Source organism: Nipponia nippon, unplaced genomic scaffold, assembly GCF_047370975.1.
Source record: "Nipponia nippon isolate SJK-2023a ecotype South Korea unplaced genomic scaffold, ASM4737097v1 scaffold_7, whole genome shotgun sequence".
Classification (NCBI taxonomy): domain Eukaryota; kingdom Metazoa; phylum Chordata; class Aves; order Pelecaniformes; family Threskiornithidae; genus Nipponia; species Nipponia nippon.
In genome coordinates, this window is record NW_028262391.1 from 25740585 (window position 1) to 25756339 (window position 15755).

General features: G+C 42.4%; 1 protein-coding gene across 1 annotated transcript in view; it reads left to right on the forward strand.

The window, feature by feature from the left end:
* Positions 1-15755, forward strand: part of ARHGEF4 (Rho guanine nucleotide exchange factor 4) — a 197359-nt gene that overhangs the window by 78583 nt on the left and 103021 nt on the right. The window contains exons 3-4 of the mRNA XM_087739017.1: positions 77-403; positions 6534-6663. Of these exons, the coding sequence (XP_087595143.1) occupies positions 77-403; positions 6534-6663 (457 nt within the window). The remainder of the gene's footprint in view (positions 1-76; positions 404-6533; positions 6664-15755) is intronic.

Genomic DNA, 15755 nt, shown 5'->3' on the forward strand with positions numbered 1-15755 from the left:
CTGTTCAACCTGATTTGAAGCGAACAAAATTTCCAGCCAACAAACACTGTGTTTTCACCTGCTGTTTGTAAAACAGGAGTCTAAACAGCAATGTCAAACACCAGCTGAAAAGAGGTCAAATGAGAAATGGGTTCCCCATCGCAAAAGAAGGCCCCCCCAGGTTCCACCATCCCCACGCTCTATCTCCACCCTTGAGAGCAAAGCCTGGAGGCTTTCCTTCCTTGCTCCAGATGAAAAAGCCAAGGATAATCCAGAGAGGAGGAGGAAAAGACCTAAACCCCTCTATAAGTGCTTCAGCTTCGATGATGTTTGGATGGAGAGGAACCAAAAACGGAAGCTAGAGAAGGAGACACAGCCAGAGAGAGGGATTCAATTGCGACATCTCCCAGAGGACCAGTTAAAAGTAAGAAACTGTACACCGTCCTCCTCATTCGCTGGCACTGTCTTCCTCTCTGCTCCAGCTGCTTCTTTCTGCTGTCTTCACATTCCTGTCCTTGCACTTTGTCTGATACCAGTTCTGTCTGCTTTTCTTTGGGCCTGGTAGTCTGTGGAGACTGATTAAACACTACACCGGTCCATAAGTGGTGATCTTCAAAGGTGGTGGGTTTTTAGTTGCTGTAAGTGAGCAGTTCCTGCCCTGTGCCATGTTGGACAACAGGATGCAAGAGCATCAGATTGCTCTGTGGGCTGATAGATTGGGAGGGCAGGGAGCAAATCAAAGTTGCTTTAAATCAATATAAATTAAACTGATGAAATCTCATTCAGTGCCCCATGGCATTGCTGTATAACTTTAAAAAGGGACTTCTAAATTAGATTTCCCGTGTATCTGAGGCCAGCTCTGCACTTCCTACTGAGACAAATTCCTGCTGTGAAATGCTCGAGAGAACATTGCCATTGGAGTTTTAGCTATTAGTGTTCTCCTTTGCACCGGGGGAGACTTTTAAATCAGTGTTACGATTGCTTGTGACAAACTTTGTGGCTGTTGTGACTCACACTGATGGCATCTGTTACTCTTGGATCCAGAGCTAAGGTCAGTTCCCTTCAGGGAGAGCCATGAATCTGTATCCAAGAGCCAAATTTAGCCTTCAAACATAAAAAAGAAGTTCTGGGGAAAAAGGACATGAGACAGAGGGATGCTCCATGCAGCCTCTGATAAGAATGTGGAGGAAGCTACGGAGCAAGCTTGAAATCAAGTAGCAAATATTAAAATAAAAGCTTTCCTCAGGGTTTTGTTCTGTTACCTGCATTTGTTTCCCTTTCTCTCTGTTGTCCTGGTTGCCTGTTTCTGGTAGTTCTTGCATCAAAATGACAATGTTTGAGGGGAGCTGAGGCCCCAGTCCTGTCACCACTTCAGCACATGCTTGAGCTTATGCACACAAATAGTTCTGTGGATGGCAAAGGGGAAACATTCACCTGACACAGCTCAGCTTGTGCACTATGGCTTGCCGGGAGTAAACCTGCTGCCTCATATCTGTCTGCCTGGGAGAGCCTCCCATCAAAGCTGATGGAGACCTGGGACAGAAAGCCAGGCCAATTCCAGAAACAGGATTTCTGAAAAACTGTCCACTGTTCTCCTCTCCTCAAGAAAAGAGGCTAAAAATCAGTGTTATTTTGTATTTGTGGGGCTCTTCAAAGCAAAATGTTGCCAGTTGATGCTTGGATGAGTGCTGGGTATGATTCTGTGATATGTTGCCTACTCTCAGTTCAGTGAGGATGCTTCCCTGGCTCAGCCCCACTGCTACCTATGTGTTGAAGACCACAAGTGATGCTCCTGAGGCCTGCTGTGTTAAGATTAAAAAAAAATTAAAAAGAAATTAATTGTGTTACTTTTCTACCTTGTTCAGAGTTCTGAGTGCTTAGTGCTGTACAGGCATGAAATAAGCTAGGGAAAATGAATCCCCGGCTCGGTGATAAACAGAAGCCAGTAAAAGATGCTAAAAATATTTCTTACAATTCCTTGACAAGCATAGATAGTGATGGAAATCTAGCCTATGCTGCACGGTATGTTGGCCAGCGCTGAGACCATTAGTACTTAGTCTCAGGCACTGTACATTAGTCTCAGGCACTGGAACAGGCTGCCCAGGGAAGTGGTTGAGTCTCCATCCCTGGAGGTATTTAAAAGAAGGGTAGACGTGGTGCTTGAGGATACAGTTTAGTGGTGGACTTGGCAGTGCTAGGTTAACGGTTGGACTCGATGATCTTAAGGGTCTTTTCTAACCTTAACGATTCTATGATTCTACTTCTAAGAGGAGCGACCAGTTACCTCAGTAGCTTCCCCTAGAGCCATCAGATTACACAGCTTGAATGCTGTCTGTTTTGCTGATTGACTGCACATTTCAATGCTGCCAGAAAACAGCTTCTCCTTTAAGCATTTCCACCCTTATTTTCAGGTGCAAACTTACCTCTAAATTGTGATCAGCTGTGTAATGATTTGCAGCTGCCCCTGTGCCCATTGAGGTACCCTCACTTAACATCACCTGCCTGTGAGGCTTATGGGCCTGAGTTATTCTTCTGGTTCCTTCTTCTTTGCCTAGTGGAGGTGAGTAGAAGATATCTAGTAGCATGTAGGTAGATTTGGTTTTTACTGTTTCTGTTGATTTAAGTGTGCTATGTAGGTTGTTGACGCTTCTTATCTTTGTGGGCAGGTCAAGAGAGTACAATGTTAAGTTTTACTGAGAGATCTGTTGGGATCCAAGGGCTCTTTCCTGTATGCCCATATAACTGCATTTCTTGGCCTGTATTTTTTATTTATAATAGTCATCATGTAGTTTCTTTTTTTCCTATTGTGTTTTATTCTGTCTTTGCAATGCCCTATTCCTGTAATAATGCTGGCTTATTCATACTCCCAAGTGTGGTGGGAGTGCTGTCACAAGCTGCAGTGTTTGAGGGAAGTTTTAGAAGGATGCTAAATCCCTTTTTATAAGGAGAAATAAATTATCACAAAAGAAGCTTTGTAAGATGTTCATTATCTTTTGTGGGTTTGTGACTGGAACAAGGCAACTGTATGGGGCTTTGGAGATCTAAAATTGCAACTCTGATGTTTTCTGACACATGGCTGCCTTGGAATGTGTGGCTTCAGTTATGACAAGTCATATTGTGTTAAGTCGAGATCAGGTCAGCACACAAGGTGATGTAATGCTGCAATATTGTGGAAACAACTTAATAGGTCAGACCAGGGAGGAATAGAAAACAAATTCCTGATTCTTCAAGTGCTGATTTCTGATACTACTCTTATCATTCAGATCAACGTACACAAATGAGTATAATGGTAACAAGAAGCTATTCTGAAGGCTGGGAGTTGGGATTCAGAGGGAGATGGACAAACAGTCAAGAAACTACTTTTAAACTAAAAAAATAGCTACTGGAAATACCAGTCCTAAACAATTCTATATGCTGGTCTGTGTTTTGTTTAGGTCCAGTAAGCTGCTCGTCTGCTTTAAATGGGAACAGTCTGTGTAAATCCCTAGAGTCAAACTCAAAGCTTGACCCAGCTGTCTCTTATAATGAAATGCTCCCAGTAACAAGCTGAGCAGCTTCTGATCTTGTACCTTAAAGTGTTAACACTTTACTGGTTGTGGCAAGCCTTTGAAGGTAGCACCCCCTGAAGTGGAAGAAGAGAAACTCACATGGCTGTGGATGAATCTATTTTCTTTTGCTTGGCTATGGGCTTTGCCTTTCACGTGGTGACGGGTTTCACGATATAGCCTGGGGTCATCTTACTTATTTTTAATGCAGTATGAATTCCATAGCTGAAGCAGAGACAATGCCCCAGACCACTGATACATGTAATGCTGTAACAGTGATGGGCTCTGTTTTGGGAATTATTTTTGCAAAAATTGTTTTAGTGATGTCTCTGAACTACCTGTCTGCTCTCATCCTGCTCTTTCCTATTTTGACAAAAAGTTAAAACCTGACTATTAAGCTTGATGCCTCTCCAGGGCACAGCAACAGAAGCACAGACATGGCTTCTACGTGCATTTGTTAGAGCACAGTTTCTGCACTGCCAAATTAGAGAGATTCCTAAAAGGCCCATCAGGGGAGTATACCCAGAGGGGGTATAGTGCAGGAGAAGCACTCTCTTTTCTTTTGAAAGAGAAATGAGAAGCAGTGAAAAACAGATCTTTAGCTTATTGTCCTGAATATGACTCCTGTAAATCTTATTTTACCCCATCTGAAATAAGAGAAAATTAAGGTTTGTTGTGTGCTACCATGGTTATGAGTACTGTGGACACCTCAGACGCTTCAAGAGGGTGATGAATGCACTTTGGAGAGGGGACTGAATGAGATAAGTCTTGCCCTGTTGTGCACCTGACAAGGCACAGACACACAACAGGGGTAAATGCCTCTCCCAGGGACTGAACTGCTGTGCATAAAAGCATAGAAATAATCCCTTTGAACCTATATCAGAAAATGTAGAAGAGAAGGTCTTTACTATGCTCTGGTTCCTCATTTCCTCTCCCCTCCATTGTAGGTTGGGGAAAACCCTGCCCATGTATTACTAACATCTCTGAAAATGCTTCTTCTCCTGACTTTGGGTTGTACAGGCCTGGCTCCCCTGCTATAGAAATCAAATGATGCCTGTACCTGAAATTTGCTCTGATGTCCTGGAGATTAATAAGAATGAAGCCTGCGGTTTTTATTGTAACAGCCCTAAGGCAGTATTCTGCTTCCTAGTCTTAAACAGAACAATAATGCTTTCTATCACCTTTCATGTAAATAACCTAGACTTTACCCTTGGCATTTTCAGAACAGTAGCTCAGTAAGTTGCCTGTTTTGCTTGATTTCATTGTCACTGGAAGAGCATGTGCTCCCGCTGGGGCTTTGCTGTGGCTTTTCTAGACAAACAGGCACTGCTCAGGTTAATTTGAACAGGGTTCATGCTATCCCTCAGGATATGGTGATTTGTGCCAAAGTATTGGCTGTGTTCTTTTTGTTTTAGGAAAGTAAGTCCAGGAAGAATAAAGCAAACTAGGCACAGAGCAGCAGCACTCTTAGCTGCTTGGGCAGTGTGTGGCTATTCAGTGGATTTAGTTTGCTGTTCAGTTTTGGAAGGATGTTTTGACTAATTGCCATCTTTCTTTAGAAGAGGCTTCAGCATCAAGGCCAGTCAGCAGACTTTATGCTGATGGGACACAGTGTGGGCTGGTAGGGAGAAGGAAAGATCCTTGAAAAACTACTGGACCTCAATATCCCAAACTCTTGGTTCAGTGAAGGATGGATATGTTCTAACTGAATGTCACAGCAGCAAAAGGAAGGGGCAGTATCGATAGAGATTAAAAATGGCTGTGCCCATGGGACCAATGCTTGCTGACCAGCTGATCTCCCAGACGCCTGCAGTCACTGGTATTTTCTGTGTGTGACAGCCATAGGAGGTATGGGGGAGAAAAGAGAGAGAAGGAAAAAGGAATAAAAGTATATCTGCATTAAGTACTACAAGTTTCAGTCACTTTGACTACAATCATCTGTATTGCTCATTGTCAGATGATCTATATTCTTGTAGTATCTTGTCCAGTATCTTGTGATTCCCTGATAAGTATCAGGGGAATGTTGGTCTCATTTCCCTATATCAAGCAGACATTATTTCTGTTTCTGGGTGGATGAGAGGAGACAGAAAATACTGAAAGTTTGTTGGTGTGGCAAAATTGGCAGAAAATATTGGTTTTGACACAGAAAAGGAAACAACCTTGTTTACATTTTGGGTTTTGTTGATAAATTTATGGGTGGTTTTTATTTTATTTTTTTTCAAGCTTCAAGTGAATGCATGAGAGAGTGGATTGGTCTGTGGATGGATGGAGTGTCTTTATGGCAGTGGTTTGTAAGATTGTGTGATTTCTTAAAAAAAAAAAAAATCTTATATTTTTGTTAAGCCTGCTTACTGAGGTGTTAGAGATCATGAGCTGTGTGTATGTATCTATATGTTTTCCCCCTTAAAACCAGCAAAAGTTATTAATTCAATGAGATTTGGCAATGGTATAGAGTTTTCAAAGTTTCATAAAGTTCTATAAGTTTTGTAAAATCAATCAGCCAGGTAGAGGAGAGAGCAAGAGATTCTATTTGTACCTTTAACTGAAGAGAAGAATGTTGTGTTATCCATGTTCTATATGGTTGGGGACTGGTACCAATAAATCTCTGAAGCAAAAAGCTTTATTTACATGTTAAATACCAGAACAGGAATTCTTAGTCATAAAGCTGTAGGAAATGGTTCTGTAGCTGAGGGGATGACTGTTGGGGTGATATGCTTCCTCCTCCCGCTAGATACACTTCACAGGAAGCAGTGAAACTACGTGCGGTAGTATGTGAAGTACAAGTCCAGTACGTGGTTATCCACTTCTCCTGTTCTTATTACCTTGCAGTTTTCCCTGCCTTTTCACTGTTTTCTACCCTCTCTAGCTATCATCATCCACATGTGTCTACTAAGGTCCTACTTACTTACATCAGAAGTAGAAAGAGGTGTTCCATGATGAATGCTATATTTTGTCCTACAGGGCATCTAAGTTTAATGTTTGTTGTCTTTGTTTTGCCTCTCGTTGCAGGCTGGAATAAGTTCATCCATCATGTCTGCTGTTGCCTTTGACATCCTACCACTGAAACTGCATCCATTTTCCCAGAGCACTCCAACAGGCTTAGACTGTGTGGGTTGGAAACGGCGCATCTCCTCTCCTGGTGTGTACGCTATTCTTACTTGGATGTGAATTATGAGAGAATTAAGCTCTGCTTTATTGAGCATGGAAACTATGTGATAAGCATTCTAACCTATTTATGTTGAATGCTGCATCCATGTCTGAGCAGAAATCTGCTTTAGAGTTAATTCTTTCACGTGCTTTTCGTGTTCTGGTTTGTTTCCTCCCTGAGCGAATAACCAGGGTGCTGTTTAAAGGCAGCGGTCAGCTTTTTAGTGAAGAAAAGCTCACTAATGGCAATGATAGTGTGCTTGATGTAGAAACATTGTGTTATCTCATGAGAACTCTCTCATGTAGGATGATGTCATATATATATATATCACACTCTCGAGTTAGGTTTCTGCAGATGAAACAGACTCTCTGCCTTGTGTTTGCTGGAGAGCGCTACGGTGGGTATGGTGAAGTTCTTCTCAAGTTGATAATTAGGCACTAAAGCAACTAAATGAGCCTCTAGAGATAGATGTTTCCTGTACTTTAAATAAATCATCCTAAAGAACAAGTATGCTGTATTTTCATGAGGAATGTGCATGAAGTGTCGTGTCTGCTTCATTTCCAAGGACTGGTGCTTTCTCAGGATTAAAATGTAAGTCGCACATATTATTAAACAGTGAGACATACCTTTGCTAGGTTTTTAAATTCTCCATCTGACAGTGCCTGCCCAAACACTGCAGATATCTCTATCATAGCACTTCAGGGTGGGGTAAGAAAAGCAGACTGCAGAGGAGTTGTTTGGCGGTTAGGAATCTAGCCAGGAAAAGCCAACCACAGTTGGGTGCCAAGCTGCCATTTCTGCCTCTGAAAGTCTCTTTGTACCATCAATTAAACACTGCTGGAATTACCTAATTAAGGGACCATAACATTGTGCTAATTACATCAGAGCAAAACTGGTCAAGCAAAACTGGTTTTCTTTCTGAAGCTTTGTACAACTCATGCACAGAGTCATGAGGTTTCATGTGGAAATAAGAAAACAAACGAATTATCATGGTGTCAAGAGCCCTGCCTCTGCTCTCTCAGCACTGAGGGCTTTGATCACTTGCTGTCACAAGCATCTGGTGTTGCCCTAACACTTAGGACCAGCTCCCTGGCTGAATTAAAAAAGCTGCAGCTTTACTCCTTGGAAATCCCAGATGGAAACCCATCATTGTCAAGTTGTCTGTGCATCTCTGACATGAGTGGAAATCCCTAAGCACCACTGTCATAGAAGTAAATTCTGAGTCACAGCTGATACAAATTTCATGATAGTTCCCAATTGGGACCTGAGGGAGCTAAAAAATATATATGAACTTCAGAGGGTGAATAGGGGTAGTAAACATAGATTGACCAGTTGGTAGTGCTGTAGGTGTTTATATGCTGTCTAGAAATGGGGCATGAAGCCTGGATCATCTACGATTCACACAATAATCCTGAGGTAGGTACAAGTGAATTTCATACTATGACCTAAGCCTGGACCTCAAGAATCTCTGTGTAAATATAGCAAAACAAATGAAATGCAGCAGAACCCTTTTTCCACCACCAAAAACATGCTAGTGTGGGAGAAAACTGATGAACAGAGGAAGCGCTCTAATGCTTCGACCACAGCCATGTCTATTCGCTGCTGCTTGTGGGCTTCATGTGAAGCATTTTGGGGGTGATGAGTGTGTACATATGTCCTTCCTGTGGTAGGATGTGGCTAGGAAGAAAACTGAAAATTACTGAAGCAATATTCTTAAGTTGTTAGATCAATTTTAGGATTGGGAATGTCCTTGAGGCAGCAGTAGTGCAGCAGAATGCCCTCTCTGATTCTTGTACAGCTTTGTTGTGATACCTGTTGCTTTCCAGCAACACTCATTCCCAGTGTCTGCACCTGGCCACATTGCGCAAGGAATGCTGCAGCGACTGTGGGGGATAGGGTATTTTGGAGCCCTCTGTAGTTCTTCAGGTATGAAAAGATAGCTGTCATGATCCCAGCCTAAAAGGCGCCATGCACACTATAAGACTTCTGTCATGCACCTAGCCATTACCTGAGGACAAAAGCTTAGCTGGGCACAAACTTACTATTTTAGGTGAGGCTGCCTGTTTCCAACTAGAACATACCACGAGTGCTGGGAGAAGAGCTTAATTTTAATGCTGTATCTGCTGTGCTCATTAGCTTCTTCTGACCAGTCACTGGCACTAGAGCACTGAGACGTTGTTTGCTCTGCCTTTATGTCATGCTGGGAGAAGTAAGACAGGCTCAAACCTGTCATTTGGATATCCCAGCAGTTGGGATCAGGCATTCTGTGGTGCTTTTAGTCACTGATCAAGTTTTGCAGACTGCCTTCCTGTCACCTCTTCTGTCCAGAGCAGCCACGTGAGAAAACTGTAAGGAACCAGTAGATGGCTCTAACATCTGCAAAATAAAGAGCGGCTGAGGTGGTGCTAATCTCTGTATTCAGCGAAGATTGAATGAGTCTTGAGCCTCCTCCAGAGAAGTATAGAGGTTGAACACCCCCACCAACACGCACGTGCACACCCACCCACCCCCGATGTTAGCAAAGTTAACTGTCCTGTTCAAACATCAGGAATGTTCGAACACTTTGGAAGGACCTTCTTGGCTGCACCACATGCTTTGGCAGGCAGTATTGACGAGTATCAAGTGTCTTTCCCCTTAAGTTGTCTGGTTATGCCCATGTCTTCGTTTGTACCTTGCAGTATGTATTTGTTCCTTACTGCCTGGTTTACTGCAGTGTTTGAATAGATTGAGCTAGAGTGAAAGACTAGCATAGGAAACAAGTCACTTCCTAATGTAGATATGGGAATGCTTTTCTGCTTTTTGGCAGCCTCTGAAGATCTTGAGACCATTTGACCCAGGAATCGCCCCAGGAAAGGAGTGAGAGGGAAGGGCCCTAAATGTACTGGAGAGAGCAGTGGTAGGATAACAAGGCTTTGGGTTAAAGCAATGGACTAGCATGTTTGTCTTTAGGCTATCTTACTTATCCTCTCCTTCCTCATCTGTCTCCTGAGTCTGATATCTGTTTATTTGTAACCTGAAGACATTGCCTAAAATTGGGAATGTTGCTAGGAAGCTGTTTGATGGACAGTGGATGCAGCTGTGAGAATGTAGCTACAGCTGGGCTGAAGCTAGGAGATGAATGGTTCTGGGTGTGGAAGTTACTAGCCCACAGGTCTAGAGCAGAGGGAACTTTCTGGGGAGGTGCTGCCATCTCTGAGCTTTTCCGTAGGGGCTTTTCAGCAGGAGATGATCACAAGGTGACACAGTGACAGACAGACACTGGTAACTGTCTGAGAGTTGGAGGTGTAGTTCCTTAAAGACCCTGCTCTCGCCGCTTTCTGTGCTTCTCAGCTGGAGACTTTTCTATTTTGTGCCTGCCCTCGTTACCTTCTCCCAGATGTTTCCTGCCATGCTACCTGTCAGAGAATCTGTGAAACTTTGCATAGGGGCACACATATGACCGTAAACTTTCAGGGTTTGTCATATCCTCATAGAGAGAGAAACTTGTAACTAGTATATTACAAGATCAGGTTTGTAGCTGTGCTATAATGGATCTTAAGCCTGTATTATTTAAAATCATTATTTAAATGCAGACTGAATCTTTTTGGCAATTTTCCTTGTGTCTTGTCAGATTTAAACAGCCTAAGATCTTTAAATTTCCTGCTATCAGATATCTACAAGAGACACCCAGGAGTTCCACTGCAATGCTGGTGTTGGTTATGCCAACCAAAGAGGCACAAATTTGTTCTGACTAATGTGTACTGATGATGAACATACTGGTAGCCTTGGAAATCTTGCATAAGCAATAAGAATAGGAAAGCCAAGTTCTCAAAGTCTGAGTCTTTTGTGGATAGTCTGGAAAACAGTGACCACTTAGTGACACTGAGCTATCCTCTGGCCTCACTGGTATAGCGGAAAGTATTTCTCAGAGGCAAAGGCACTGTTTGTTTACTCAACATCATGTGGCCAACTTTCATATTCTTTTCCCAGCTATAGATGGGCTGTTAAGCTCACACTTGGCAACAGTTAACGTGAAGATGCTTGACAGCCACTGGAGAAATATATTCAGGAGGGAAAATATTATCTTAATAACTTCATTATGTCTTATAAATATTTAGCAGTCCTGTAGTTCAGCAAAATAACAAGCTGAGCTATTTATTCCATTTTTGTCATTTTAGTTCTTGAAGGGACACATAAAAAAGTGCAAGTCCTCAGTAGTCTATCATTGCAGCTGTAGCATGAAATGTCCATTCCATCCTCATTAACTCATGGAAGTACCATTGAATTTAAGTGGCTAAAAAGCAATCATGTTGCCTACTGTATTTTTCACTTTGTCTCTGAATCATGGAAAGATTAGACCTGCTGTGTCAATCTTGATTCTATTTAACCACAGCCACAAATATTTGTGCTCTGTGAGGTCTCTGATAACATGTGCTCACTCAAAGATTTTCATCCAACCTTAAAAGCTGGGCCAAGTGATGGCTGAATTCCTGAAAATTTGTCTTAGCAGGTTGAGGGGGATTGTATGTGTTAGCTACTGAGGTGAAATATTTAGCATACCAATAAAATCTTTCCATGGGGCAAAGAGTGAAAAAGAAGATCCTAGCAAATCCTGAATGATTCTGGAGATCACTGTTCAAAGCTACGAGACTACAGGAGAACCCAATAGACACTAAAAAAATCCAGCAGATATTTAGGATCAGGCTGTCCAAGGCTCAGGCTAGCTTGACTATCTTGATCACGCTGTGCAGTGAGATCCTTAATCTGTAGTTGGAGTCAGTTGCTGCTACAGCAACTTTAGCTAGCTCTAGTGTCACAGAAGAAAATCTCTATGTAGATTTAACAAAAAAATAAACAAAAAAAAAGGAAAGAAAAACAAAATCTGTAGTCAGGTGGAACCCCTCTGTGACAGGTTGCAGTTTTGAACTCTGATATGATATTGTGCTTTCCACAGCCTGGCTTTGTAGTACTTTTCCTCTCTTTCCATTCTATTAGAAAATGCCTATCCAGTACATACATATAATATGCATACCTCTGTAGCACCTTCAGCTAGGATTATAGCACTATTGTCTCTGGCACTGAATAAACATCTTTTGGTATTTGCCAAGAGCATTCAGTCCAGAGAGTGGGAGGGTTAGCAGAGGAACAGATGGAGTGATTTAAGCAGGTTGAGGGCAGAGATCTCCCAGCCAAGGGCAGTTGCTACAGAGCCTCTGTAAATAATGTCAGGTTTAGTAGTTCAGTCAAGGACAGATACAGGTACGTGGAGTTTCCTTACTTCTCATGCACCAAGCATGGATTTCAAGGAGCGGGGGTAGAATAATTAGGACTGAATTGTAGCCTCTCCTTAGCACTTTTCATGTCTGAAGAGCTGCACTGTCCCTTCCTCTTCTCAATGCCCTGTGCTCCACATCCACAGAACAGCTGCATTAATCTTTGTTGTTAATGCTTAACTTGCCTTCTTCCCCATTATTATGATCAAGAAATGTTTCTCTCCATTTGTACTTTTAGTGCAGGCAGTTCTAGGAGGCCCTGGAAGGACCAGATCAATGCAGAAGAGTGGTTCTACTGCAGACAAATCGAGAACACATTTCCGTTTCTGTATTGGGAGGCATTAGAGGAAGATATTTTGGTCTAAGTAGCTACATTCAGAAGATAATTGAAGGAATTTTTTTTGTTATGGGCCACTGTAGAAATGTTATTTTTGCTGCTACTGCAGAGACCTTTTTGAAAAGAACAGCTGAAATATTTAAGGACTCAAAAGTTGGTTCAGCATTGTTGGATGCTTTGTAGTAACCTGCAACGATGGAGGGCAAAGGTTTTTTCTTTTAGGAAATAGTCAGTAAAACAGAAATCTTACTGAAATAAAATAGCCCTGCTACTGCATAGATAGTGAGGCAAAGTCAAAGGGGTCTTTCTGTCAGAGCAGGCTGTGATGGCCATATAATGTGTCTTTATTTACTTTGGACAGAATTACCTTACACAGAAATAGTAAAACAAGCATTTTCAATTCTTGTGTGAAATTAGGCTCCTAGTTTTGGGTTTGGGTGCCTAGACACACGTTCACTTTGTAAATGGTAGGAGCAGTTTGATATTTCCCAGCGTGCTCCTTTGTGTCCCACCTATGGGCAGCTGTCACCCTCCCACCTCTGCTAGTGGAGCTGAGCTCCTTGTTTACTTCAGTCTAAACCCCTAGGTACAGAGTCTCACCTGGCTAACTTATAGCTGACCTGGATAATCTCACACTGAAGCAATCTAGTTCTGGTCTTACACTTATTCTGGTAACTAGCATAAGAAGTTTTATAATGTTTTCTGCTGCACATGGTACAAACCATGTGGCTACTCTTAAATTATTTTGATAGTTTGACAAATCTGCTATTGTAAGGCAGGTGTTCTAACAGAGTGTCAGTCTGGAAATAGCCTTTATCATAAAACCTCTGCAGTGTCTCAAAGCTGTTGTTAAACAGTACGGGCATTTCTGCATTCTCAGGGAACTAGTATTCTTTCAGAATTCTTTTTATAGGGACACACTGAATCACGTGTTAGGTAATGAGAATATAAATCTTTCTAATTAAAAAGTAGTTAGAGATGCTGTTTCACTTGGGACTGAGGTTTCTTACAAAAATCACACACTGAACTAGAGACCATCCCAGGTCTACAGTCTGGGAGTGGATGCTAAATGATTTTTCAAAGCTCCCAGCTGCAGCCTCCCTAAATCTCAATCTGTGTTTTTCTGGCTTTGATTTCATTTTGAATTCTTTTTCCGAGGACTTACAAAAATAGTTTTTTAATAGCAGCAGCCACAGCCAGTTCTAAACATGATTAGTTTATATGTTAAGTCCTTTCTGAGTTCTCAGGGGAAGTAGATAACACAAGGTCTCTCTCACTTGGGCATTTTTAAAATGCATGAAATTCTACTGTTCCCACTTATTTATTTTTAATCTGACAGTTCTGCTAAATTAGAAGGAAAGATCTCCATCCCACCCTTGCTTTTTTAATGCCTTGAAATTGGCTTTAATAAAAATCAGCTGCTAGAAACTGCAGCTGAGAGCAGTTGAGCTGCCACAGAGGGAGCCTCCTTAGTGGACCCCTATGATGTCAGGATGCATTGAGACAAGCAGAGAGGAGGATAGGAATCCAGCTCAGTCCTCAGACAGCACGGCCAGGTACCACTGCCCTGGGAGCGGCTACAGAGCGCTTTGCCCATTTCCTCCCCCAGCAGAGCAGAGCCCCTGGCTCTCCCCCTTACCTGCCTGCATGAGGACCCAGCAGTGCCCCAGTGAGTCCAGTGGGGCACACAGTGGAGAAAACTGCAGTAGCAGTGGAAGCTCCGGGCTCTCACCGGGTTCAGATTCAGACAGCAGTGGGGTGGTGTGTGGTGGTGGTGGGATGAGAGGTGTCCTGTCCAGATACTGGAGCTTGGAGAGTCTTCACTCTGCCACAGGTAAGGGACTTCTCTTTTTTTTTTTTTTTTTTTTTTTTTTTTTTTTTTAAAACTGTTCTGTGTTATTGCACTGACCTTCAGAAACCAAATCAAACCTTCTGGAAAAAGTATAGAATTTGGAAATGCAGTCTCTTAGTCATGAGAAATAACCAAAATATTCAGTGTTTGCTAGTTGTCCCCCCCTGCAGATTCACAGCTAGAACAAAATGACATAGACCCTTAATATACTTCTTAAGTCAGAAGGCAAGAAATAGGTTCTTAATGGCTTTGGCAACAGTGCTTAGGCTTCTACCTGATTAAAGCTGTCCTTTCCTTTTGGAACAGCCTTTCTTATTTCAGCTTAATTATATGGAGCCCAACGTTAGAGCTGGCATTTCTCTGTGTAAATGCCAGTGTAGAGTATTGCTGCCTTTAGAAAATGTGCAGATGAGGTGCTGTGCAGCAGATGAGGGCTAGGTAGGTTTGCACTGCTGTGTACTGAAAGAGGGAAAGGCAGTTCCCTGAGCCAGCTGCTCAAGTTTGGTTTCTGTTTTCCTGTCCCTCATTTAATTCCTTTTTGAACCAGAGATTTTGGAGGCATCTCTGTATAGCCTGAATCTGTTCTGGCTCAGCCTGCCTGGATCTGGCATTCTAGTTTTTAATCACTGATGTGCGTATTTAGGGATTGGATGTCTGAACTGCAAGCATGGGAAAGAACAAACAAATTTCTTATTCCCAACTGATACTGGCAAAGGAGCCTGGCAATGATTTTAATGGCCAGGATTGCTGAGCTGTTCAGTTTGTTTCTTGACTGTTGCTGTTTAAAGAGATTTTTAGTAGAGCTGCAGCAAATCAGTTCCTCTCTAAGATACATTCAGACAAGTGCCTTTAAGGCCACCAGTGACTGCCATTTCCTTAGTAAAAATACTCAGTGCTACCAGCTAGAGGCAAGGCTTGGGAAGACTTTTAGGTGTAGTTTTGTGTAATCTGTCTTAGTCACGTATACTTTTAATTATTGAAAGGTCTTGTAATTCCATCTACTACTGTAGATTTGGGGCTGTTTAATAAAATCTCTGTTGCTGCTCTGGAGTCTTCTGGTGAAGTGAGAGTAAATACACTATCATACGGGGAAGGACTACAGCAGGGTGGCCAGCCTATCTGACTTTCCAACCCACACACCAGACCTTCCAGGTGGCCAAGAAATACTAAACACCTACAGTGTGTCCTGAGAGTCCAGGGGCAGGAAAAAAGGCTCAGGGTGAGATTAGGCCGTTGGTGCTCTGTTTTGGGGAAAGATCTGGGCTGCAAATGCAAGGGGATGTAATTCTGCATCTCAGTAGCATCTGCTGGCTTGTTTTCTCCTGTAACTGGGAATGCAAATAATCCCCAGCACAGTTCTGACATGGGCATAAAGTAACCCTGGCACAGGTTCCTTTTTCAAACTACTACTCAGAGTTGCACGTGGGGCAGTAGCAGTAGTTCGGTCCCCTCTGTCTTAGAGGATTTGCTGTCAGCTGTCCTCCATGTATGTGTTCTTGGGCTTTATCAGGTCAGTTGATACAAATAATGTACAGTGATATAAAAGAAGTAAGGTTGACAGCAAAAGCACACTTTGAAGCTAAGTTTCTTTTTCTAAATGCTCTTTCATTTCCACAATATTCTTGTTCCAAAGGCTGTGAAG